The sequence below is a fragment of the Thunnus thynnus genome, chromosome 1, assembly GCF_963924715.1.
Source record: "Thunnus thynnus chromosome 1, fThuThy2.1, whole genome shotgun sequence".
In the NCBI taxonomy this organism is placed as follows: Eukaryota; Metazoa; Chordata; class Actinopteri; order Scombriformes; family Scombridae; genus Thunnus; species Thunnus thynnus.
Genome location: NC_089517.1, coordinates 11,812,734 through 11,840,641, shown reverse-complemented (window position 1 = coordinate 11,840,641; position 27,908 = coordinate 11,812,734). Strand labels below are relative to the sequence as shown.

The 27,908-nt window shown below is 39.1% G+C and overlaps 2 protein-coding genes across 3 annotated transcripts; both read right to left on the bottom strand.

Moving 5' to 3' along the window:
- Positions 1-927: 927 nt before the first annotated feature.
- secisbp2l (SECIS binding protein 2-like) lies at positions 928-17,822 on the bottom strand. Of its 2 annotated transcripts, none has more exons than XM_067584663.1 (18): positions 17,567-17,822; positions 13,102-13,313; positions 10,871-11,198; positions 10,580-10,718; positions 9,700-9,923; positions 8,804-8,828; positions 8,526-8,641; positions 7,707-7,817; positions 7,508-7,618; positions 7,243-7,410; positions 6,890-7,031; positions 6,342-6,517; positions 6,031-6,172; positions 5,760-5,922; positions 4,641-4,861; positions 4,305-4,459; positions 3,879-4,098; positions 928-3,776 (listed from the first exon to the last, which is right to left on the bottom strand). In XM_067584663.1, the coding sequence occupies exons 1-18, from the start codon at positions 17,585-17,587 to the stop codon at positions 3,157-3,159; spliced, it is 3,294 nt and encodes a 1,097-aa protein (XP_067440764.1). In that variant the 5' UTR covers positions 17,588-17,822; the 3' UTR covers positions 928-3,156. The 2 variants fall into 2 exon arrangements, with proteins under 2 accessions (XP_067440764.1, XP_067440774.1); XM_067584673.1 differs by having other exon boundaries at positions 8,526-8,638.
- A 2,931-nt stretch (positions 17,823-20,753) lies between these two features.
- On the bottom strand, positions 20,754-27,540 carry cops2 (COP9 signalosome subunit 2). The gene is made up of 13 exons (XM_067584647.1): positions 27,377-27,540; positions 26,769-26,882; positions 26,585-26,662; positions 26,365-26,490; positions 26,168-26,257; positions 25,995-26,072; positions 25,530-25,704; positions 25,235-25,413; positions 24,939-24,991; positions 23,401-23,498; positions 23,212-23,294; positions 22,224-22,282; positions 20,754-21,388 (listed from the first exon to the last, which is right to left on the bottom strand). The coding sequence occupies exons 1-13, from the start codon at positions 27,428-27,430 to the stop codon at positions 21,244-21,246; spliced, it is 1,332 nt and encodes a 443-aa protein (XP_067440748.1). The 5' UTR covers positions 27,431-27,540; the 3' UTR covers positions 20,754-21,243.
- Positions 27,541-27,908: the final 368 nt, after the last annotated feature.

Sequence of the window (27,908 nt, the reverse complement as noted above, 5' to 3'; positions counted from 1 at the left end):
ACATTTTTATTTTGGCATTTCCCGCTAAAAAGTGTTTCCTCATGTTCAGAAATGAGAGTTTAACATCTGTTCTCAGTGTAGAAACAGCTAAGATTGACTTGATTGACACAATAAAAGACATTCCATAGTGTAACTGAGGCATGTGATATTCAAATGACCTGCAGGAACACACAAGAGGAAGAGAATTAAACAGAAACATTTGCATTTCCGTCTGATTCCAATCAGAACAATATACCAGGCGCCGATTGCAGAGTGTTTTACATACTGCACTTATTCCTGATTAAAATATTATCTTTCAAAAGCAATAAGCATGCACAGAGTATTACAGTACTGTCATACTTAAGCCTGGAATTACAGAATAAATTCAAGAAATTCAGAAGAACAATTTTTTGTCTTCAGGACTTTTTTCCAAACAAATAATTTCATTAGAAATAACCTGACATCTGAATTCTGTCTGTAAAAACAAAATAAAACGACCTGACCGTTTTGAGTGCAGAAAATACAGGAGAGCTTTGTCCCTCCCTAGTGGTTGTTCTGTAAAAGTGCAACCTAGGGCTACAACTAACAATTAGTTCTTTTTTATTATTTTCTTGATTAATAGATTCATAATTTTGTCTAAAATGCCTGTTACAACTTCTCAGAGCTAAATGTGACTTATTTAAATTGCTTGTTTTATCTGATCAACAGCCAAAAACTAAAATATATTCAATTTACTATCATATACAGTATGACAAAGAAAACCATCAAAGCCTTAACCTAAGTATGTGGTATTTTTTCTTGAAAACTCCCTAAAACGATTACTCAAAATAATAGCAGATTCATTTTCTATCAAATGATTAATCAACTACTTGTTTCAGCCCTCCTGCAATTTAACTGCGTACATGTTGATGAAATGGACATTTGATAAAAGAGGAGACATCAGTCAAATTATTTACTTAAACAACATTTTAATGATGTTAATCATCAGTCCATATAGTTTAAGGGTGATAACAGGATTATGAGAAACAGCCTCTAACAATGTTGCTAGTGATGTACAGTCTGAAGGAGACAGTCTTAAATATCCATATAAAGACAAGGAACACGCTGAAAAAAGTACTTCATTGAACCGTTTTTTTTTTTGTTGTTTTGTTTTGTTTTGCTTTTTTGTTCACATTAGTTACAAGACCTTTACCAGTACTGTATTTACATAGTGCAAAAAACACACTTGCTGTCAACGAACATACTTCAAACACTTTGATGGAAGTGATAGCAACACAAAGCCTACATACAGCGTACCTTTTATCAAACCAGAAATACTTTCATAATCCAGAGTATGATATTCAGTACACTGTCATCTCCCATCACAGGGCTTCACATTGCATACAGCCCGACATACTGCATTAACACGCTGCATCACCATTAACTGGCTGAAATCTCACCATGATTCACTATCAAATACCGTTATCAAATTGGATTCCAACTGATAAAATGTTAAAAACTATCAAATGGCTTTAAGAACAGGGTGATTGTATTTTTTTTAATACAATGCAAAATCAAAATCTCTTTTGTACACTTGTATTTACAAGGAGTTATCATTAATATGTATTTGTGACGAATTGTTTGACTTGAGTGGTGACTCTGCCCCGATGAGGGAGCTCCTCTGCTGTGGTGGACTGACTTTAGACTGGCAGTTGTAGCTGAATGCCTACATAAAATCTGGAAAACCGCTACAAGGATTCATTTCAGTTAATATTTTTTGGTCATTGGGCATTGTGAAACTTCATGACTACCAGTAAACACCTGTTTGTCTATCGGTTACTTTGATTTAAGTGGCAAGTTTTAAGACAATAGAGTCAACTCTGGTAAAAAAACTGACTGAAAACAGTTTGTGGATTCTTTCACAATGTTGTAAACTACTCAGAAAGGCTTAAGTGCTCTCCAATTTAGCCACTAACTTTACTACTAAGGTCTGTTTTCAACAGCTCATTTAACAAAACCCTTGCAAAATAGCTATTTGGATGAAAATACTTAAAAAAGGGCTCAGTGTTGATGATAAATAGGCTTCTAAAAATGGTATTAGGTCATTACCCAGCCTTGTTAGAGACAGCTTGAGAGCCCCCCTTTAGTAGACAGACCATCAGAGAACAAACACCACCAGAGAGAACAAAACAGGTGCACTTTTTATGAAACACACACAGCATCTGGGAACTCAAGACAATTCCTGTCAGAGGAAAATAACCCCAAATAGTTTCACACAAGGCAAGATCAATATGACAAACTATTACATAGCAGAACCACCTAGACAGGTTATATACACAAAGCTTGTTTTGCTTCTTAGAAGTTAAGTCATTTTAATTATCTGAATACAGAATGGGACAGGTTGTTATTTGAACATTAAAAAAAACACTCTGAAGACTGATGGGTAGGAGTGGTTTTGGTAAGAAAGACAGAACCCCTGACACTGTTATATTCTGTGAGTAAAACTAAACTGAAATGCATGTCTCTCCTTCCCCTCGGTGAGGTTAAAGAAAGCACACACATGAACACATTATGTACAAAGATAAAGCTAATGAACACAGCAAAATAAATGCAAACTATGTGCCTGTAAAAACACACACAAGCACACAAATATTCGCAGAGCTGTAAACCGTCTGAGCTCTGTATGAAGTAAGATGGGAGCTGAAAGGTTCCAACCTTCTTCCTCTGTGAGCAACAGACCGCAGTTCTCTATTTTTTTTTTTTTAAACGCTCAACACTCGCTCCCAGAAACGTCCCTGACTCTAATAGAGTTCAGCCTCGGAGGAGGAATATCAAAAACATTCCTCTGTATTCAAGTGTAGCAGGTTATGGGCCGAAGAGGTGAGGGCATCCTTTTAAATTACAAGATGAATGTTTGTTTGTTTATTGGCGAGGGGTTGGTGTCGGTTACTATTCTACAGACTATGTTAGTCGTCGTTTGGTCTGCGACCCTGTGTATTTGCAAGTTGGTCAGTTTCTCTGTAAAATATTACTGGTCTGTGTGTGAGTGTTGGCCAGTTGGTTGGATACCTGAGATTATGTCTGGTGTCAGGGGTTAGAGACAAAAGGAGAAAGGCTGCTGGTTCCTATGAAGAGGGATGTATGAGAGAAACAGAGGACAGAGGGAATGAGTAAGAACACAGAAGGAGGAAGAGGACATCAACCTGTGACCTTCTTGGCCTCCACCTGCTCTTTGCTCTCCACCCTCGTCTCTGTGATGTCCGCTGAATCGAGGCCCTCCTCTTCCTCACTCTGCCCTCTCTCCTCTTCTTCGTCTTCATCTTCTTCCTCCTCCTCCTCCTCCTCTTCTGTACTGTCCTGGCTCTTTCCCAGCTGCAGGTTCTCCAGGGTCTTTGACACCCAGGATTCGATGCGGCTGCTGAGGGTGGGCACCTCCACAGATATAGGTTCAGGAGTGTAGTCCTCCTCCTCCTCTTCCTCCTCCTCTGCCTCTTCCAACATCCCCGGCACTAAGGTGGAGGTTGTGGAGGTGATGGAGGAGTTCAGCGGGCCCCTACAGCTCCCATCCAATGAGCCCGTCTCTGTGCTCTGCTGAGAGGCCAGCTCCAGCCGGTCGTCAACACGGACCTCGTCTTTCTCTCCGTTAGCCTGTGTCACTAGCCCCAACCTGGGCTGGGGAGCAGTGGAGCTAGGTGGGGCGGTGCTGACGGTGGCCTCACTGTCTTTCTGGGGGGCTGTGGAAGGTGCAGGGCGGCTCGGTTCAGCCTCTACAGGCTCCAGGGCATCTGAAGTCTCCACCATACTCCTCCAGTTGGTCTCTGAAGGAATTAATAAATTTCTTATCTAAGCAACATTACAGAAACCCCAGAAAAAGATATAACAGAGATGAAATGCAGAGAACCAGAAACAAGGGAGCTTACCGTACTCCTTTTCATTGACCTCTGAGATAGGCTCAGAGAAGACAGAGCAAAAGGAGATGGCAGAGGCAGCGGAGTGGTTTCGGGAGTGTCCCATGTGGTGTGGGACTTTCTTGTCGTTTTTCAGAGCCTCCTCGGCCTGCTCCTGCTCCAGAGCTGAAACCATGTCCTTGTAGGCTTTCCTAGCTTCTTCTGTCAGAGACACTAGTCGGTTAAACAGACCCTGAAGGAGGCAGAGGGATTTAACCAAGTTAGTGAGAGGTAACAAAAAAGAACAAAAACAAAGATGAGCCAGTGTTTCCAGTCTCTACTGCTCTATACTGACAACTACTGACATACAGTCTATACTTTATTTAATCATTCATTCACCCTAAATAGCTAATGAAGTATTAATAGTAATTTGTAACAATCAAGATAGGACTGTCTTACCTCGGCACCAGAGAAGTTGAAGATGCCAACCACACTAACAGGCACTAGTTTGTTAACGCAGCGTCCCAGAGCTTTTCTGCCCAAGGCAAACACAAACGGGATCTCCTGCTCCCTAGCCATGGCTATTACATTGTATAAAGCTTCATCCAAACCACCTGCAACAGAGTAAGGAATTAGTGACTCAAATGTATAAAATTCGAACAAAAATAAAAGAACATAAAGTACAGACATTACATCTAATAACTTGTTTTTTCTGCTTGGTATCTACAGTGAAGCTATGATCCCCATAAATTTCATCAAATACGGACTGATGTTGGTGACAGTGTTGAAATTTACCTTTGGCCTGGATCTTCTCACAGTTGGGAGAGATGATGACACACTTTATCTTATGCAGTTTCATGTGCTTAGTGACCTCTCGGAGACCCATGACCAGGCGGCGTTTGGACTTGGCCTTGGTGGGATCCTTCTGGTAAACCCGCTCCTGGAAGCGAACCAGCTCCTGTAACAAGAGGGTCACGCTCTCGTCGATCTCCTTGCTCAGCACTTGGTTACAGTACCTGCAGGAGGAGAAAAAGAAAAAAAGGAGGTTACAGATGTTCAGAAATGCATGTTTTTATATTTTGGGTGACTACCAAACAAAAACCATTAATGTTAACTAGCACAAATAATGCTGTAAAATGCTTGTTAGTTGGAGCTTCTAAATGCAAGCTTTTCTTGTGATGATTTGTTGTTTGTCTTGTGTGATCATTAATTGAATATCTTTAGGGTTTTGAATTGTTGGTCCGACAAAAGAAGCAATCTGATGACATCAACTTTAAGAAATTGTCAATTTACAATGAATCAAGAAAACGCAGATTAGTTGATGACGAAAATAATGCTTCGTTGCAGCCCTGAAAAGGCTTTAGTCTTTGTTGTCCTCGTTCAAAATGACTCACTCAATTTTCTAAATATGGATAAGCCTGAAAAACAGACCCATCAGAGAACATGCATACTCCCAGCAGCTTAGGGGTTTAGCCAAAAGGTCGACGTAGTGTGGTCTGAGGAACGAGTGTCCTGGTGGTCAGAGCTGAGAGGAGGAGCTCGGCTACAGAGGCCTTTTGGAGGCTTTAAATGAAAAATCTGTTAGAGAAGGGTGGGCTGGGACAAAAGGCCTACAGCAGAGGGCACAGAAGGACAAAGCCGTGTTTGTGGCACTGGCATACATTTTTGCTGAGAAGGGACAATGTGCCAGGCGTCTGTGCCATACTCTACAATTCTTTATTGTACAGTGCCGCCCTTAAAAACACCCGTTAACTTTCTGAGTACATGTCTCACAGCCAAGGCTCTGTGATTTTTGGGTGGAATAAATATTTGCTTTGCTAATGATTTTTTGTTACCACATCATGCATTTCTTAGACATGCCAATTCCAGGGATTCCTACAAAAGGTCTACCCTGGTCAAAGAGCGTGGACTTACTCTCTGAAACGTCGGCTGTGGATTTTTGTGATGGCATTTGAAGCCATGGGACTCCCAATACCGGAGCTGGCGGGAGAACCCTGGGATACCGGGGTGATGCTGTATGGAGAGTTCTGACTGGCCGGGGAGAGGGATGCATCACTGGGCATACTCAGACCGTTCTCTGTGGTACAAACAGCAGACAAGAGATAACAATTAGAAACTGGATCATAGATTAAAAATATGGGGACTTCTGAAATGTTTTCACCTCTTAACAATGAATTGCCCTCACCTTCTTGGGAGGCAGGCTCTCGTGCAAGATCATCAGTAAAATGTAGACACTCATCCCCGTGCTCCCCATGCTCCTCTTGGCCTGAAGACTCTTGTTCTACACTTGTCTTCCCTTTCTTACCTTCACGCTCCTTCAAGATAATCTATAGAAACACAGAACAAAAATGTGAAAAACAAGGGCACTTAAAGAGAACCGCAGTGTACCTCCATGGTTGAATGATCTCCATTCCTTTTACCAGTTTTTAATATACGCTAAATGATGTCTTCCTCCCGCCACTCATAACTCATTAACTTCAACCTTATATCACTTACCTTCTTAAGGGCTGTTGGTCGTTTGACTTTAGGGATCTCTCTCTCCTTCCCTCTCTTGACACGAGGTGCAGTGGAATCCAGGGCATTATGTGGGCCTGAGTATGGCTGCTGATGACCCTTCAACATGGACGGCAAGTTGGTCGAGGCTGAACTGTGGAATGGAGTAGTTGTTCCAACTGGAGAGAAGTACAACAACATTACCATACAGGCAGAATGTGAATATGTGTTAATTTATGTTCACAGGGGGCTTATAATGTTTGAGTTGTGTTGAGACTTAATAGGCTTTGACACAATGGAGGCAACAATTCAGGCAGCGACTACTGTCAGTCACAGTTAACAAGTCTACGAGTAGACCAGCATTTATATGAATGAAAGAAACTTATCATCATTATTTTCTAACAACACTGCATACTATAGCCTCAAAAATGAGTATTGAGTTGAATCAACCCTCTGCTTAAACCCAATAGTGTTATTTACTGATGGCTATTGTAACTTTTTTTAAAAATTCTTTACACCCCTTGATAATTTCTGAATGAATTTATGTATACCTGTAAAGGACAGTGGTTTGGTATTGGTGAGTTGTCTGGCCTTCATAGCCTGCTGATGTTTCTCCAAAGCTGCCAGCATGTCTCCCAGGTCGAGCTCGACAGGGGTTTTGCTCTTCTTCCCTGCTGCTTTGGTGAGTGCCTCCTGTCAGGTGAGGAAAGAAAAGGCAGAACAAGGTCACATCAACGAACAAGTCAAATCCTACTGAAGATCAGAATGCTAAATGGGGTCCAAGCAGTGGTGGGGATCAGAAATGATGAAAAAAAAGGTATAAAAACATGTGAACAAGCTGTAATATTCAAACTGTTCAGTCTGAACCCAACCCAAACGACCAGCAACATATTACAGTTTATACCTGTAATTTCTGCTGCTCCATGCTGATTTCAGAGTACTCCTGTGCAGTGGCCAAGGCAGCAGCCAGAGCCTTCTTCCTCTGGCTCTTGGCCCTTTTGGGAACAGAGGTGGTAATAGGGATGGGTGTCTGCACAATGTTGATGGGGGAGTTTTCTGGTAGGTTATCCAGCTGTGGTGAATGTAGAGACACAAAATTTAGCTTTGCGAACAGTCAGTCATCACACAGACCCTCCAGAAACGTCGTCTAACAAAGCACTTTCTCTTACCAGGTTTTTGGGGAGTTTGGGTTGCGTATGCGTCTGGGCTGGAATAGATTCTGATTTGGCGCTGCGTTGGGCAGCCCCCCCAGTGGCTAGATCAGGGAACTCCTCTTCATCCTGACAAACATGTGGAAGACTTTTTAGCACAACAAATTAACTCTGTGATGGTAACAGTGCTGCTATGTGAATTTATTCCTTCTCTCACCTCAAAGTAGAGGGGCTCTGGGGTGAGCTCAGTGCCAGTGACCACTGCTGGCTGTAGTCGTTGTTCTGATTGATTGGGCAGCACACGCCCTGGATAGCCACTGTGGAAATCCTGAAAGGCAGAGATTGCCAGATAACACTTAAGTGAGACAGGATACCTTTGGTATTCAATATGTTTTTTACCCTTTGTGTATTTGTGCACATATTCTCAACTGAGGGAAACATGGTAGGATAGGAGGCAAGCAAAGCAAATTCACACAGACAGCATGAGTGACTCTGCATCTTATCTTTTTTTTTCTGTCATAAAAGTTTCTGCATCGATAGGTGGACTTATAAGTCACCCGATGACTAATAAATTGTTTATTGACAATGTGTGACTAACAACTGATGTGCATGGTGACGAGTTTCAGTCCTGTGCTTGAAAAGGCAAAGTCCAACTGACTTCATTTATATCAAATAGGGATGGTAATATTGCACATCCCTCTTTTTGTGAAGTCAAAATTAGGATAAGAACATGTTGACACCAACTGTCTAATTCCTCTACTTTCCTGCTCACCTGGCTATTAATTCTGCTGATACCACTGTATACAGTTTTTGCTACACTAATGCTTATCTGTTGTCTGTGTGGATTTTTTTTACCCTCCACCACACCAGTATCCACATGTAGGCTCTTTTCTCAATAGTTACAATAAAGATTTACACTGATGCCGCCCCCCATCTGCTGCTCAGTAAGGTTGAGAGGCTTACAGGACAGTGCTTATAACTTAATACACAAGTTACCCGCCTGACTCAGTGTCTACACCAGTGGGATCTACTGCACCTGTGAGAAGTTTCTCTGTTCGGGATTCTTCCTCTGGTCTGCTCTGTGGAACTGGCCGTTCCTGTCCCCCCAGGACTTCTGGGTACCCTGAGAGGCTACATTTACCCAGGTACCTGCTAGTGAATAAAAAAGACAACAGTAATTCTCAGGTAAAGGAAAAATCTTTTGTCATGTATTGTATACAGGATGCATAACAAATACTGAAGAACAATGTGAGGATGTGAAGGAGAGGAAGGATTTCTAAAACCTTGTTCAAAAAAGTGTTGCATTAAACTTACCTGTCATGACACCAGCCTCTACTCCCTATACAGGACAGGAAAATATGGAAAGGGGAGAGAGAAAAAAAACAAGTTCAGATATATACAGTAGTATTTGTTCAATATTCTAACAGACAAAGGTAATTTAAGGACTATAGTGCACCTTCTCCACTAGCAATAATGCTACATGAGTGGAGTTGTGTATGTTGTGAAATGTTTTGGTTCTTCTTTCTGGGTTTTCAATGACCTCTACCATTGTTACTGCAAAAAACCTCCATGACCAGAATATATTAGCACTTTTGTATGATAGACAAGACAAGTGTTCAGGGTGTGATTTAAAAATGCACTACACTTGTAAATTAATTCAGCTACAGTTCAAGTGCGGTTTCACAATTTGTAACCCCATTTTGCTCCAAAATTCATACCTGCAATCACATGCATTTAAAATTATGTATTGCAGTACAGCATTCCTTGGGGTTCTGCTTGGGGACCTGCTATGCAACTATTGCAGAAAAAATTACATTTGCTAGTTTTGCAAAATCAAAAGAAGAAAATGTTAATGATCCATCAAATCGATCCATTTAAATTTCTTTATTTTTTTTGGAACAGTGCTCAGCCATAAAACAAATAAAGCACTACCTGTGTCAGGGCAAAATATTAACTCTATAATGTATAACATTCACCTTCCTACTTCCTGGCTTGCTATCTGCACAGTTATCTTATTTTATGCTTCAAATGTTGAGTTTCAAGCCTCTGCTTTGACAGCACCAGAGGGGCTGCACAGAGCAGCACTAAATCAGAATAAAAGGAAGCATTTTCTGAACTACGACTTTCCCTAGTCATAAGTTAAAAAAACTCTACAGTCACTCGAAGTCATGAGTGTTACATCTGGATCTGATGGCAAGTAGCCAACATACCGTGGATGCTGCTGCAGTCTCGGCTGTTCGTTGTGTCACTCCTGCTGCCTGGTTGTGTTTGGGGCTACAGTAGCCACTGTCACTGTCTATATCTGCCTCACTGGCACCCTGCTCATTGTAGTTTTCAGCTGGATGGGATGCTCGTCTTCTCTTTGTTCGGTTCTTCCATAGCAGGGGACTAGCCCGCTCAGCCACACACCGCCCTGACACCTCACCTGGAAAATCTGAGAACACGATTGGAGTAACTTAGACCTGAAATGAACTGGTTGCTTAGTGTTATGAAGTAGAATGAAGTTGTACCACCGTCAACGTACAAGTGTTAATTACAAAGGACTATAAATACTGCAGAGGATTCAGTGGAGACTCATTGAGCACAAATTTGGACCAACCTTACTTTGAGTTGACAGTATGACATTTTTCATGTGACATAATCACAATTATTGGTAGCCAAACTATTTACACTGGCTCATCAACTTTCTCAAGAGCAGAGATATCACTGGTTACATCCTGAGTTGCACACATGTTAAGCGCTCCAACTGGAAAATCTGCATTCCTTTTCTTTCAGAAGTTAAGCATGAGCATCTTCACCATCAACCTGTAAGACCAGACACTGCTCTTACTGGAATTGTGTCCCACTTCCTCACTGATAGGAAAGATTCTGGTTTTTATGAGCAGCCAGTCTGGAATGTTCTGAGCCTCGGGACTGAAGAACATCACCGACTTTGACAACACACTTAACTGTAAATTCAAACTGAGAATTTCCCAAATGCTACAGGCTTCTTATCTTTGGTTTGCAGACTTTTTGTTCAATAGGTTATTTTTTTCTGTATACACCCTGCAAGACTTAAATGTTTCTTCACAATTGCTGCAGTATTCTTACCAGTCTGCTGAGCTGCATCTACCAGCATGACTGTCTTGGTTCTACCATCAGGCCCCATGGTGCACACCTCCTTCTGCACAGCAACACTCCTGGTTGGAGGTCGGCGACCCCTTGGAGGCTGGCAAACCCCCAACTGTTGCTGTAGGAGAAAAACAAAAAAAACAAAAACAAAGAACAGGCATGGCATGCTCACTATATAGATTGTGGAAGAAGGGTGACACTTTTTAGTGATGCAAATAATATAGAAAACCAGTGTGAGAGTTTCACAGTAAGACTTTTGACCCTCTGTACCTTTGGGAGAACATTAGGTCGGACCATGCCTCTCCCCCGCTGACTGGCCATCCCATATGTTGGCCCCAGAGGCAGTGGCCTTTCACCGACATCAGCTGAGACAGGGTTGACCACCCCAGCTTGCACAGGCCCTGCATAAGTGCCAGGGAAGGGCTGGTAAAAGCCCATCACAGGTGGGCATGGAGTAGGCATAATCTGGTAGTAAGCATAGTCATTGGAGACAGGAGGCTGGGGGGAAGACAAGATGGGGTAGGCCAGGTACGGACCACCAGGGCTAGGGTTAGGCTGCTGCCAGCGCAGCTCCCCTCCATTATACATAGGATGTTGTCTGTAAAGCAAGAGAGAGGTAACACATTCACTGACTTCTGAAAGTCTACCTCTTTCATCTCAGAAAAATCACAAAGATCAAAGTATTTATCACATCTATTTCAGTTCTGAAAAGGCTTTGGAAATGCTGGTTGGTCAAAAACTGTACTTTTAGTATTTTGTGGCAGCTTGGGATTCAGAGAGACCATTCAAATCCAGCTCAAAATGTCCTACTGCAACATTTACAGAAAGACCCTCCTCTCCTCTCTCAGTGGAGGTGACCATTATACAGTATATCATTCTTGATAAATACTGTATAAATCTTAATGTGATCAAAATGTGTCATATTACAATATTTACTGTATTGTAACATTATGACTGCATACAGCAACATAGTTATAACTTCCCTGAAAGAGAAGGTAACATTGCTGCAGGCTCCACTGTGAAGGAGCAGGTTTCAAACAGGGAACAACCTCAGCCATGTGGAAATGGTTTGTTAATGTAGCCTTCAGAGAAAAAGAGCATAGGCACTACACACAACATACTCCATCATCTATTAACCATATTGACCGTGAGATGACTCGTGTCAGGACCTGATTCAACTCAGATGACAATTATTGACCAGTCATGAGATTTTACATTTGCATTGCGGTAATCAGAGCGGTATGTCACAACATCCTGAAAAAGGAAGTTTTTACAAATTTACAAAAGGAGAGCAGACAGTGCCACCAGTTAAACAGCAGAGTGAAGTTAGTTTGAGAATCACCAGCTGGGCACACATTTTACCTAATACTGTCTGTACTGAGTTGAAGTTGGTTTCACTTTCCATATTATTCATCAGCAAGACTCAGCTAGCTACCATCAGTATAGCAGGTCCGTTTACATCAGTGACTGATCAGAAATGTATTTAAAAATCAGAACACAGAGCCACAGCTCCACCATTCTGCCGGCTTCTCCAAAAAGCCTGTGAATCCTTCAGATATCACAGAGACAGAATACAGAGTCTGACTGACCACATTATCTGAAATTATGCTATTATAATGATATTGTAAACATATTTGTAATCATATTTATATTACAGTTCTATTAGTCGCTATTAAAAGACCTCAGATCGGATGCATGTGACTAAGACAATCTTAATTTATTACAACACTGAAAATTTTCTTTGGACTTGGTTTCCTTTATCCAAAAACATTCACTGTTAATATAAACAGGCAGCAATGTCGAATGGGAATAGAGCTGAGGAAAGAGGTGATGCCTGGGTTAATGTCCATGATGCCACAGTGATGTGCATGATGGTTGGTTTGTTAGAGGGTGTGTAAATTGTATGCAGAAATGTTGATAAAGATCCAGATGACATTTTCACAGCCAGCTTTCTATAGCGGGCATTTCCTTGCATTCAAATAGGGGGGAAGGAAACAAAGGAGCGGATGTGTGCAGGATACAGCAGATCACTCTGGACAAAGAAAGAGTCACTGGCAACATAGATTGTGGTTCCATGTAAACTCTGGAACTCTTGGGAGGTTTCCATTCATAATTAAGCAGTCTTAAACTACGGAGCGGTCTAATGGCTTTAACTCAATACATTGTTTAAAAGGATCTGATCTTGAGCTCTTTTGTGAAGCACAACATCAGGGACATGGTGTTCTCTTCTCCTTATTGTAGTAAACAGTGGAATGAATTAGTTATTCTGAAAATAGAAAGGTCCAGATTGTTCTTGGGCAGTTCAAAACGGGGACAACAGACTTCCCACAATGTCACAGAGAATGGCAATATTTCTGCCAAAGTTGACAGCATTGGCAGCATCCATAATTATCCTGAACCAAAACCACTGGTGCCGTTAAATCAGAGTGAAGTTGGGTTGAAGAGAGTAAGCCCACCTCACACATTCCTCCATCTCCCCTGCTGTGACAGAGTAACAGTACCTGTTGGGTTGGTTCTCCTGGACGAAAGGGTAGCAGGTGATGAGGTAGCTTGGAATGGGAGTGGTTTCCACCCCTCCACCACCTCCTCCTATACCTCCGCCCCCTCCTCCTCCGCCACCCGCCTCTCCAGAAAGACTCATGCTGACTAGGGATCCTTCTAGACCTTTCTTCTGTGGGATGAATGGTTCCACTTCGGCTGAAAGCTTCACATCCTGCACAAAGACAAATGAAAAGCCATTACTGTCACACTGTGTGAGCAACGACAGCCAATTAATGACTAAGTGGTGCATTTGACAGAGGAATAGGTCTATGCCTAAGTGTATAGACCTATTCCTCAAATTGCTCAAGTACAGTTGGCAAAGTCAGTAACCACATTCTCCGTTTGTGTTTTATGAAGTCCAGTATTTGCCCTCTCCAAATTTGTTGAATTTACACAGCACAATAGATAATATTATTTTATTGTTGTTATATAAGTTATATATATATATATATATATGTGTGTGTCTCATAGAGGGAGTCATCAGCTGTACACTAGCAGACTAACCAACATCTTATTTGTTTAGTGGCAATCAAAGCTAAGCACTGTATTTCTTCAGACTGTTCCAGTTGGTTTACAGTCTTGAATGACTACCAGCATCAATAAAAAGGTTTCAGGCCTTAACACAAGGATATAAAACCATTTTTAGTTCAAAGATGATGTAACACACTACTCCCAGAGGATCCAGGCAAAGTACACAACACGTCAAAGAAGGACTCCAGCAATTTTTGAGAGTCAATTTCTTATGTGACTATGACAACTGCAGCTGGATAAACAGAGGTGAGGAATAAAGACACTGGACAGCTTATTTTTAATGCGGTCTTCATTCAGGTAAGCCAGGACCACCTATGTATCTCAAAGCCAATATGAGGCCCAAAATGCTCCCTCAAAGCCTTTGACTTACAGGGACAAAGATGACACCAAACTCTCTACAACATTGTACAATATTTTACATTAATACATCAATTAAGAAATATCATATATCATAATGGTTATACAAAACTCAGAAAAGGACCCTTAAGCACCACTGTTGCCATAATTTGCAGGCAGCATAGAGCTTTGTTGCACTCTGGCAAACGCCCATTTCCTGTGTACAACTTACCAAAAGATAAACATACATACAAGTTATATAAATCATTCAATTCCGTCAAAACTATCACGTATTTATAGCAGCCAATGGCACGATACACTTGAGGCCTTCTTCTAGTCCAATTGGTTTTATAGGTGTCCAGATTTATGGCCCAAACACACCAAGCCAATAGTCAGGCTGTTGTGCTGTAGGAAATCATACAACAGACCACAGAAAGGCCAAAGATCAGAGGTCTGGGGCATTGGGAGGCTGGCGTCCAAGCTCTCGCTGCCACTGGGGACACTTGTTCTGTGGAAAACTGGAGACACAGCCTCGAATGATGACACCAAATGACAGACAGGCCAACGCATCTCCTTAATAAATTAAGAGTGCAGATCTAATGAGGAAACACGCCATTGTTTAATGTAGGCTATGTGCTGTATACTGCAAGTAAATACCAACAGAAAAATGCTTTCTACACTGTAGTACACACATAAAAGAGTAAGTTAAGGAAAAATGTAATGATCTCCATTTTAAAGCCCTATAAACATAATATCAAGTTTGTTGTCATGCTTGTCAGAGGTAAGCCATCAAGGAATCTTCCTGAAAATGAGCAACTGACAAACCCTGTTACTAAACATATTATCTCAGTTTACATGTCAAAGACTCATTGCAACCCTGCTAAGTTTAATGAGTGAAATAATGGAAATTAGCAGATTTGTTGCGAAACCCCAAAAATGTTTTCTCTAACTGACAAAATAAGATAACTTTCCTATTCTGGTCCTGTCCTTCATTGTCTTTTTCCACTGCTGACTGCAAGCATCTTTCACATCGAAATGACACTGGTGTAACCCAAGGTGGCAGATTTGTCCCAAGAGGCCCCATTAAAAATAATCTGGTATTTTGCAAAGGATGACGAGAGTTGATAGGGTTCAGAGTACAAAGAGGCTCCCTCAATTCTCTGAAACAGTGGTCGGGATGCATGAATAGAGTATCAGTGCGGCCAGTGGATGTCATACAGACAGCTATTGTCTCCCACGAACACTGACTGTGGGTGGTTTTCTCACTTTTCCTTTGGTAATCTATAGGTCCCATCCTATCTAAACAGAGTTGTAGCAGATGAAGCCTGTTCAGTAAAAACAGACCAAACTGCTGTCATAAAGATTTTGAAACTCAGGAAGCCCCAAAGGGTGAGAGCACCTTAATGCTTAGACTGATATGGCTGCAAGGGTTTAGGAGTGGTAGGTCTAAACCTATATGATGGTGCCATATAACTGATGGAGGGTTGTTATAGGATTAAGTTTCAGAGGATAAAGTAGGGACAGTACCACAGGATAAGCTAATTATATAGCAAGCCACAGCACGGAGGAGTGCATCAGTGGTGAATCTTGAATTCTGAACACGAGTGTAGATATCAAACTATTTAAAAAAAGGTGTGTAGGAAGCCAGAGTGGTCAGAGGATCTATCCCTTGATTCACCCATGTGTGTCTTTGTGTATCTGTGTGTTTTCTTTAGTGAGAGGGTGAGTGAGAATAGCTGTGATTGTGAAATTTGCAGTGAGGTCAGACCCAGATGTGTATCTGTTGGGGATGACAGAGCTAGTAGTGATTAGACTGGGGGGGCTACTGATCTCACAAGCCTTTGTTTGTGCAAGCATTTATTCTCACACCAGTTGCTTTCAAACACTACCAGACAGCATCTGTTTCAGCACTGAATGCAGGGTGGACTATGCAGAGAGAAGCAGGCCATATGCATTAAAGCATTAAAGCTAGGTTCACAGTTTTTCAAGTATGCCTTAAAATAAGTGGCGGGTGCCTACATAAACACTGAAAAAGGTTTTCCTTGCTGTAATCATTCCTCCTGTTCAAACTGGCTAATAAAAGATCATCTTCAAATGTGCTTTCAATGTGAGTGATAGGGGCCAAAATCCACTGTGTGTCCACACAGTCATTTTGTATAAAAATGCAGTTTATCTGCAGTTTATCTGAGGTTTCTGAGTTAGTCATATCAAGCGGATATCTGTCACATTTACCAGCTTTTTAGCATAAAATCCCCCCTTTGTGTTTCCTCAAACAGTGTTTCCCTATTGAGCTGCGGTGTAAGTATAATAACAAAAAGAGTGACTTTGGTGCTAAAAAGACTGTAACACTGAAAGATATCTACTTGATTTGACCAATTTGGATGGCTGAGGCTTCATATTAGCTTCAGATAAACTTTTTAAAACATTTTTGTACAAAAAGAGGCTTGTAGATGTTTGCATTGAAGCATAAGTGCATTATAAAGGGATTTTGTAAATGCCAGTATGAACAGGAGGGATGATTACAGCAAGAAAAACCTATTTCAATATTAATTTGGGGACCTGATTGTTGATTTAAGACAGCTTTGAAAAACTGTGAACCTATCCTTTAAAGCTTTTAAGAGATTAAGAGGACAGATCTAATGAATATCACAGCACAGAGAGTTCACACTTTCAGATCCTGTCATGGAATCATTTTGACACATTTGGCCCGAAGAGGAGCCCCATGTTGACGTCAGCCAGAAAACATCATCGTTCAATGACATAAAAAAGGTAAAGGTCTAAAAAGGTAAGAACAATACACGTTGGTTCACCAAACGCAACCAGACTAAACTTTCTGCATAGCAAACAGCGTCAGAGGAATGTCATACATGCAGAAGAACCAGACGATCACCGAAACCTCTCCGCCTCTCCTGACAACAACACCACTGTCCTGTACACATTCCTGCCTGACGGAAACTTTCTTTCTGAAGTGCGCTTTTTCCAAACCATGTTATTTCAAAAAGAAAAATACTGCTAGCTTGTATCTGTCGCCCTGATTAAATTTGACAAGCGCCGTCAAGTGACAGCTGAGATGTTTAGCTTTAGCCAGCTAGCCGAGCTAAGATTAACATAGCCTTTCTTTCTGGGCTTAACGCGCAGGAATATATGATAAAAGCATGTCACCGAAAAATATATCGGTTAATTAATGAAACGACTGACTACATATCCATTGCGACAGATGACAAGAAATACATTATCTGCTATCTTCTGTATTGAGCTGCGATTACCGTTAGCTCTGTTAGCTTACTAGCCAAATGAGATAACTGTTTCCCTTGCCTGTGACTAAAATACCTAAAGCTATCGTGCTGTAAATATGTACAATGACCCCAAAATAGCTCATTTAAGTGGCCGTGAATCAACACAGCTATTTTTTACATTAAGATAACGGAGCAGTGGCTTTTTAATAGCGTTAACAAGACTCCGTTTTTGGGGCCTCGGTAGCACAAAACTAACGCTATATCCCCTCTACCACAGGCTAAGACCCCGACAAAAAGCACATAATGTTAAAATAAACGCTACCTTATTGTCATTTGCGTCCATGTCAGTCACCGAAGCCGCAACAGAGCGTCATTGACCACAGTGTGGACGTCAGGATGTTGGCCTTTTTAACTTCTTCATTGTAAATAATAATAATCACTGAAGGCTTTAGTGTGACTCACACCCAATTCCTACTAACTGGACCCTTCACTTCTGCGTCAGCTAGCTGCGCTCTCTGCAGACTGGCTCGTAGCTTTGGCAGAGCGAAGCAAAACGCTGTCAGTGTGGAAATAGGAGTCACCTGGAACGGAAGCCCCAGAGGACCAGAAAAGCGTTTGCTTTTAACTGACTGGAAAATGCAGTACGTCATGAGGTCATCCCCAACCATATTCTTGATAAAATTGGTGCTCTCTCTTGTATTTTAACATGTAATTACTAATCTAGTGTTATCAGCAATCACTTCTTGCTTAGAAGTTATGCGTCATCCACAATTTTTCTCCTCATAAAACTTTCTTATGGGAGAGGAAGAAGAAGAAGAAGAAGGAGGAGGAAGAAGAAAAAAATTGTATGGCACTTTTCAGTCACATTGGCAAATTTTGTCTGTTTTTAACAACTAATAACCAGACACAATTTTCCATTTTCCTTTTAAAGAACACAACTCCGTAATCAAAGCCATTCCTTCTGGATTAATCCATTTTATTAAGAGTCACTTATATTTTGGTGGAGGGTACACCCCAGATGCTCTATCTGCATTACTTTTGAATGGCATTAACATATATGACAAGAAATGTAATAATAAACATATTCATCAGAATTTTAAAACAAAATCACCCTGAGAGGAAAATTTTATTGAAACTCACATTTGGAAGAAATAAATGTTGTATTCCTAACCAAGTCAAATAAGTTAATTTCAAACTTTTACATAAAATCTATCCAGTGAAGTCTATGATCTCCAGATATGTAGATGTTTGTTCCTTTTGTGGACATGCTGATGAAACATCTATTAATTTATTCTTTCACTGTAAAATAACAATAAAATTTTGTTCTGATTTAAATTATCATGTTTTCAATACAACTAACATTACTCACTGTTTCACTCTTAAATATATAATTTGTTACTATTACAATATGAGTAACAAATCTCTATCAAATCATAAGAGTGACTGAGAGCGTCTCAAATGTGAATTTTGTAAAAATGAATAACAACTAAACATCTGTTTTTAGAAGGTCAGTACAATCAGGATTCTGGAAAAAAACAAAACAAACTCAAACCAACCATTCACTTAAGCTGGAAGCCAAGGATGTAATCCTATAATATAAAAACAAAACCAGAAGTTTTGACTGTCAATTTAGTCATTGTACTGGGAAAATTTCACATCCATAAACCCAAGTTCCTAAGATTTTGCCCATCGTTTGAACTTTTCATGAATGGATTTAAAAAGTATTTTGAGTCTGTCCAACTTATAAACAATGGGAAATATGCACACTGTTAGTATGCTCCAAGATTTTTTTTTTTTTTAAGAAATCTGATTTTATTGCCCACCATCTCTGTTATTTTTCTATTTTATTACTATTACCCTTTGTCCTGTTACCATGTTGACTGTATCAACAAACTGAAAGTAAAGTCATGTCCTTTATGATATCTTTATTTCTTTATGATGCCTAATTGTTTTCTGTTATTGTCTTAACGTCACTCATGTTATAAGTGATGCTTTCTATAAATAAAGTGATGGGGAAAGAGTGATTGAGAGAGTTTGGAATACTGGAAAATAACTCTAAATTGAATTACCAGCTATATATTACAAATCTTTTAATTTATTAGCTAAATTTCATATTCATAAAAGCAAAGTAAAACAGGTAAAAAGCAGAACTTTTGGTTTTCACAAAGGAGGTCAAACTACATTGACTCAATTCGATTTTCATCGAGGCTATAAAAACTATGAATGTCTGTTTTTTGTTTAAAATCTTCATATGAACTATATCTCCCCCTAGCTCAGAGTTGGTTTTTGTCTTTTACTTTTCTTCTGCAAACCGTAAGATGAATATTTTGTAATTCTGTATATGATCACTTTGTGGAAGAGGAAAATGTAAATGTTTTTTATGTCAATAAAGCAGAAGAAGAAAAAGAAACTGATTGAGAGAAAATTATTTCAGTGTAAAATAATGAAATTTTGGTCTTTCTCATGTTTTCAATTGTTACTCAGTTTTAATCTTAAAGAAATAAGTTGTTACTATGACAATATGAGTAACACATCTCTTAACTATGCTAACCTTTTTATTGGGAAAATTCTTTATTTTTTAGGTTCCTGACCTTTTTCCCTCTTTTTTCAAAGCTTAACTCTCTTCATAACATATAATACAAACAACAAAAGAGGCGACAAGTTCTTAGAATATTACAGAAATGTATTTGATGAAACCCCCTGAAGTCAAATTGCTCTTTTCTAATGTCTGTTTTTTTATTCTTATAATTATTTAATTTTCAACCTATTTTAAATATTTGTCTCTCATTGCATTCATTTATTTTTTCATCACTTATTTAAATATTTATAAACCATTTTCTGTTACCAGCACTGCTGTACTGTTGTGCACTTGTGCCTGACTTAATGTGAACAAATTTTTTGTTGAAAAGTTTTGTATTTACAAAAAGTGATTGAGAGAAGTACATTTAAAAATCCTACATAACATAAACCCCACTGTTTTTGTTTCATGTTTTGCTGATGTAGATGCTAGCTGTACTTTTTATAAAAATGAAAATGAATCACTCATCTTTTTTCCCAATTGTGACTTTGTTGTCAGATTTAAGTTGTAATTTCTATCATGAACATAATTTCAAACTTGAACATTATATTTAAAGTGTAAATACCCTAAAATTGACTTTGTTAATGTGATGATTGAGTACATTTTTTATTCACAAACATCTTTTTCAAAGAAATTGCTGTTCCTTCATTTCATATTTTTTGAACTCTTAAATCTCTTCAAAACAGAGAATATGTATATTTATAATAATTACATTTTTGAAACCATATAGAATTGCTTTTATTTATTTTAATATATCTTTTTATGCTACTTTTATCACTATATTTTATTGTCATTGTCCGTCTATTTGGTATTTCCTGTAGCAAGACTTCATTAGAATTTCAATTCACAATGATTAACATTTGGACTGTGATGAAATGGATTACGTTACCATAAATAAAGTTTGAAAAAAAAAAAAAGCCAAAGAAAGATGTCTCTATGTCTCATTTATGACAGTTAAAAACACTTTATTCGACTTTAACTCGATTAAATTCCAGGTTTAGCCCGTCACACAGTTCACACTTTGTAGCTAGTCAAAGGCAGCTGAATCCTTTTGGTGCTGAGAGCAATCTGTTTTTATTACCAACAGTATACATTAAAATACTGTGTACACGTTTTCATACACATTTGGGCTTTTTTTTTTTTTTTTAAACAACTGAAGCATTTGTGTGTTGCACATGGAAGGATCTGCCAATCAGGAACATGAAAAACAAAAATAAGTGTCAGTGATTTCCTCTCATCAGGACAAACAACACACTTTGAACACGTTCTCCGCGTTCTTGGAGTCTTCTTGAAATTGGTGGCATTCTCAAAACCTGTGCTGGGTCTCTTGTCTCAGACGATATACTTGAAGAAGCACAGTAGCATACTTTATGGATGTATTCAAACATGCCATTTTCCTTGTCTCTTGATTTTACATGCCATCATGTGAGCTTACTAACAATGGCTTGGTTGAGAGAGTTCAGCTGATTTGTCCATTTGTCTAAAGCTGTGTAGCGAGCCCCTCCTCTCTTCTGGTAATCCAGTTCTAGTAGCTGGTTGACTTGGTCAATTCGGCCGTGGATTGTGCTGAGAGAGAAACAGAAAGTGAGCAGAGAAGCTGAACAAGTTGCAGTATAAAAATAACTCAAATCTGGGACATCACACTGACTAAGAAGTCAGTGCATTAATGCCTCTACTACTTCTGTACTCTACTACTCTAGCTTTTACAGTAGAGCTTCAAAATGTTTCTAGCGTACTATTTTTTGTAGTTAAAAGATAGAGCTGGCAATATTCTATATTTCTCTTATTGTCTACAAATCTAATGTGTCCAAACTAACAATGAATTAATCCTACTTACTAGAATTGTGTGTGTATCCAAAGTCTGATATGTTGTCTTCCTGTTCCATAGAGCTCCGTTGTCCAAAAACTATTAAAAACACCTCAGTGAGACACACTGGGTTATATGTTCCTTCGTTCCTACCATAGTTTCCTTAGAAACATGGTTCTGTTTACAGAGCTTCGTTAGCTTGTTGTGCTACATAACACAACCTCTTGACTTGTGTGGCTCATTTATGTGTTTTTAATAGTTTTTGGACAACAGTGGAGGTCTACCGCACAGAGGAATATGATATATCAGGCTTTGGATACACACACACCACTTGTAAGTGAGATGAGTTTATTGTTGGTTTGGCTGTAAACATAAGATCATTTCCATCAGAGAACCATTACAGTTTGGATGTGAAGCTGTAAATAGCACATATGACAATCAATTACGTACATGTTTAGTTTCTTACTAACTGAAACTGACGATTCATTCCGCCTGATTCTCTCAAGGGTCAAAGCATGCAAACTATGAGGAACTATGACAATATACAGGAAGGGAGCTATTTTTTTCCCTCAACCACATGAGGATGACACTTACTTATCCAAGATGCACTGTACCAGCAAACTCTCCACATCACACACGTCAATGTTCAGCTCCTGAAACACAGTGTAAAAAAGACAGTATTCATCTTTACAGCTGTAAAGAAGTATGCCAACTAGTATGATTTAACATTAAAGGATGCAAAGCAGGTCAATGGGTAAATATCGTGTTAGACATGTGGCAAAAGACCTGTGGAGAAAATCTGTCAGGCAAGTATATAAACTAAGAATAAATACATACATACATACAGAGAACTGATTTGATAAAGCATAAACAGATACCATCTATGTACAAGAATTTGTAATGAATGTGACAGGTGTTCTGTACCGAGAAATACAGCTTGTGACATGAGAAAATACCACTATTACTTCCTCATATTAAAAATGCCTTTGTAGCTCTTCTTCTTTACTCGTTACTGTCATTTACAGTAAGATCTACCCTCGATTATGCCCTGCAGTGTTTCCTCTGTATTCCTTTAGCAGTGGTGCACCACCACAGCAAGAGAAAATGTTAAATCAAAATAAAGACTGTAATTTAGCCTTAATGTTATCTAAAACTCAAGTGTAGTCCAGATGCTTAAGAAGTGATTATATAGTGATTAAAAACATTTTTTACACTAGATCCTTAACTTTAAAAACAGATATGGGACAAAACTAGAATTACTGCCCAAAGCACCACAGCTGTTACTAAAATTACAGAGGAAAACTTGGTGATAAAGCAAAAACATTACCGTAAAAAAATAATAACAATTTAGAAGAACACTAATACAAAAATGAATTACAGGAAAAAATGTATTGAATGAAAAAAATACTGAGGCATGAATGTGAAATATCTATTTGTGCGTTTCCTCCCCCCAATTTTACCATTTTCTTTGTTGATATGACAGATTGGCTTTCAATGCAGAACAATTAATAATTAAAAACAAAAAAAAGCAACAGGTAAATTCAGAGTACAGGACATTATTGTTAAAATCACATGTTCTTACCTTTGAAATGAAAGGGATGTGTATTCTTGTGTACGGTTTGATGAGTTTGATAAGTACTTGAGTTCTAATGTTCCGCAGGAGCTCTGCAACACAAACACCACATTATTATAGCTACACTTTTTAGACAAGACAGTGTTTTTCCAGCGACATTCATAACACATGTGGACCCAAGTCACGTTCACCACTCACCCTCTATGTGCTCCCTAATGAAGGGGTCGTCCATTATGTTACTGTGATTGGTTTTCAAGATTTTCTCAAATTCAGTGATGTCATTGTTCTGGTAGGCGCTGGAAGGAAAAACAGTCAGTGTTATTATGATCTATACATTGTGTCAAAATGACCCACACTAAACTTCTCATCCTGATAACTGTCAAACACATTCCAAAATATTAAGACTTTTATGTAAACACTATTCTTACAACAACTTTTGGGTGTGCGTTCTCGGTTTCTTGTTTATGCAACATGAATTTTAAATATATGCATGGAACCCGACCAATTACAGACAGTGCTTGTTATTTATACAACATAAGGACAAAGTAGAGCAAACAGGGAAGCACAAGACAACTAAAGGCTTGGGGAAGACAATATTCATATTCCATGCTTTATATGAATACTATAAAATATACACTAATGTAGACAGAGCACTGCTTTGGAAACTGGTATACATGACATTATTAATTCCTGATAATGTATCAATTTGTACTAAGAGGAAACGATACAAGACATGAGAGATACTGAACTTTATACTAAGTATAAAGATGCTGCTCATACCAAACTGTTAGAACTAGAAAGCAATTGGGACGAGCTGAAACATACACACCCAAGGTTACACAGTAAAGGCATCTTGGCCCAAATGATAGCGACCCATTCAATACATTATGGGAACATTTTTCATTAATAGCAGTAAAGTGTCCATTTTAATAGTCCTGGCCATCATTTCTGTTTGTTACAATAACATTTTCTTAACGGACTTATTGTGGATGGATGTAAAGGTTATTTTCTGACCAACAGTCCAAAAGCAAAAGATATTCAGTTTTCTGCCATGTATGAAAAAAAAGCATCAAATTCAATCATTTGAAAAGCTGCAACCAGCAAATGCTTAGTATTTTTACTGAAAAAATAACTAAAATAATGATTAAAATAGTTGCCAGTTAATTTTATGATTAATTGATTAAACGAATCGTTGTGGCTCTACACAGATACTCTGGAGAATCTATTATCATACTGTACATAATAGGTGTTAGGAACTGGTGACAATAGTAGCCAATCTCATCCTCTGCTTCCTTCTCCTTTATTAGTTTACTCTCCCCATAAGAACATATTTATGTTTAGTGATGGAGTCGATGGCTTTGTGCCTGCAGTGACTCTGTCAGATACAGCCTTAAAACAGCCATTTAGTGATAAGACAGTGAAGTCCTCAGTTCAACCATAATTATCTTAGCCTATTATTTGGAATTTGAAAGGGTACAATAAAGTGCTTAACCAAAGTACAACATTTCAAGTGTTTCCTTTTTTGGGTTAAACAACTGCAAGTAGCAGGATTGTCTAATGTTTGCCCATTTGTACTCCTTAGTAAAGCTGTGGCTGCCAAGATAATGTAGATCTCAGGAATAAAATAGGTAAGTAAAATGTTATCACACACAGTAATAATGGCCAACACTACAACAGCAAGACTTGTGCTGTAAACAAAGAAGAGCATTTTGCTATTAACATAAATGCATGCTTACCTTACTAAATTTGTCATTGCTAGGATCTCCGGGTCATTTTTGTATGGTTTGGCCTTGAAAAAAATATGAGAAGTTAAGCGTGCCTCAAAGACTTAAGTACATTTTCACTGTACAAGTACAATAACCACAAAATACTTTAGCAAATCATTCTGATTAGACACATTCTAGCAGAACTTAATCACAAACTTATGTTGTCACCATGCTAGTTTATGTTTTACTCTCTGATTTTTCATATTCTTAAATTGAGTATATGCACAGTATTTAAAAGTAAATGTTTCAAAGTATTACTTCCACACCTCTTGAGAATCAAAGGGGTTGATTCCTGACTTCATCAGCATGTTGGCCAGGACCAGGTACTTCAGGCATGTTGTCCTTCTCGGGCTTCCAGACTCATCATAATTTTTAAAGGCCTCAAAGAAATCTGTGTGAGCTTTCTCAAACTCACCCTCTCTCAGATGCATTTTCCCACCACACTCTGGTCAGGACCAAACAAGCACAGGTCATTCATCAAAAAGCTTTGTCAGTACACAGTGTGATAGTCGTTAGGTAAATATCTCTTGTATGAATGAAGGGATATAAAACCTGTCTTACCTCGGATCACACCCATTATAAGCGGGTGAGGAATTGCAGACTTAATATGAAGTGACTGCTCATACAGGGCTTTCAATTTCTTGTTGTTTTTTTGTGCCGTGTACATCTGTATTTCTAGAGCATAGATCTCCAACAGCTGCGTGCCTTTCTTCAGATCATCTTCTCCATCATCTGTCTGTTATTGACAGAAAGATAAAACATCCAATTAGTGCCATCATGTCAATCTATGCCATTTTAATCACCTATCTATATCATTAAAGCAGCAGCTACACGTTTAGGAGAGCACTGCTTTGGTTCAAGAGTCTGATATTCTGGGAAATTGATACTATTTACCGATTATCACTTGCTATTAACACATATCGTGTGAGATCTCCAAGGAACTAGCTCTATTTTTATGTGTCAAGCCAAGGAAAATACATAATCAGACCAAGAAAAAAAAAAGAGATTAAAGATGAGTTTAATTACCTGACATGACTGGTGAAGTTGTCTGAGGATCTTCTGCAGTTTCCCATACTCTTCTCTCTCTAGGTACAGCTTCCCCAACTACAGAGAGGGGAAAAAAAGCATTTTCAAGCACCCACTTTACAGAGAAATGATGAAGTAAGACTACCTGGAATTAGAGAATAACCTTTGTATACCTTTGTGTTAGTTTTAAACCATAGTCTGTCATTTTTTGCATCTTTCAAAGCCTCCAATGTGGTTTCGTAGAACTCTTGGAGCAAGTCCATCTATTAACACAAGAAAGGCGTTTCAGTAAGACAGATTTAAAACACCCAGTACTGCAAATTCCAAGAACACAACATGTGTTTTCCTGTCTCACATTATCTATCCATACCTGTTTGGAGGTAGAGATGTAGTCCAGGATGGAGTTGATGGACTTCTCTGAGTAGTTCCTGGTGACAGCACTTCTGATGTATGTAAGCAGCTGCTTATATCTGTTCATCATCTCTGGAAAGTTCGTCTGCAGAGTTGAGACACACATAAAACCACTTATGAAGAATTCATGACTGATGGGATATGAGTAAACATATTTTGGTCAGCGTTATATTGCATACCAGCTTGAAGTTGATTTTTATCATCTGTTTCAGTGCTTTGAATCCCCATTCTCCTTTCTCTCCTTCTAGTTCCAATACCTAAACACACAAAAACAATAAAAAAAAAAACAAGAAGTGGTAGTGAATTAGTAACTTATGCAGAGATGCAGACAACAGACACCATTTTTATGGAGTACCACTCCACCTTCTGGAAACTGCTGAGTGCTGCTTTGGGATCATCCTCCTTCAATGCTTTGGAGTTGTAGTACTGGTTCTCCAGGTCCACATTTGGCTCTGAATTGCTGTCTTCTGAGTATTCCTAAGTTTAAACACATGTGCATGTCAAAGTTCAAATCACAAAACCCAGTGGTGATGAATTAGACGTCATTAATAGGTCACCACGTTTGCTAACAAAACAATAGCCCAAACGCAAGGCTGTGAATAGCAGACTGTCTCTCAATATTATTCTGCATTTATGAGCCTCGGCTAACGTTAGCCATAGCTTGCTAACTAGCCGTGTGGTTGGCTTTTAATAGCTGGAATTCAACCCCAGTGACAACGCAATGCATAGACCCTTAGTTAGCTATCCAGCATAGTTATTGTTTATTAATATTAGCCGGCTGTACGGCTGCTAAAACTGGCGTTATGTATCGGAGCTAACGTTAAGTCATCCGCTGTCAGCTCCAGGCTTGCTATTAGCCAACAAGCTAACTAAACAGCTAACATTAGCTTGCCCGTGCTGTCGGCACCTCTGGGGTTTTTAACAAACGGTTAAAATGTTCAAGGAAGCTCAATAATTTCAGATGCGAATACCAGGTCGTAGTCTTCTTCATCGTCGCACATGAAATCGTCTTCCATGTCAGACATCTTGTTGGTCTTCCTCGTCCTTATTCAGAGACAGTGAGTCGCCCGGCCTGCGCTGTGTTTTGCAGCGGTGGTGTGTCAGGGTGGCACGGAGCAGCAGGGACTAGTTTCCGCCGATAGATGGTGCTGTTGGATCGCCTCAGATACACCAAAATAACCAGGAACAAGTTTTTTTCTTCCCCAACTGCAGTCGTCTGCATGATGTAAGAATAGGAATAAGAAATACTTTATTAATCCCGAGGGAAATTTAAGATTCACAACAACACCGTCAAGCGCACATCATACACAACAATAGAATAAAATAAAATAGTTAAACAGTAAAATTGAAAAGGTTATTATACATTGTGCAGTAATTACATACTTAATGTGTAATAAAATGGGAGGAGTGAGATAGATACAAAATAGTTAGTATACATTGTACAATGATTATATACAGAGTATATAATATATAATGAAATAGTAACACTGTGATACCACATTT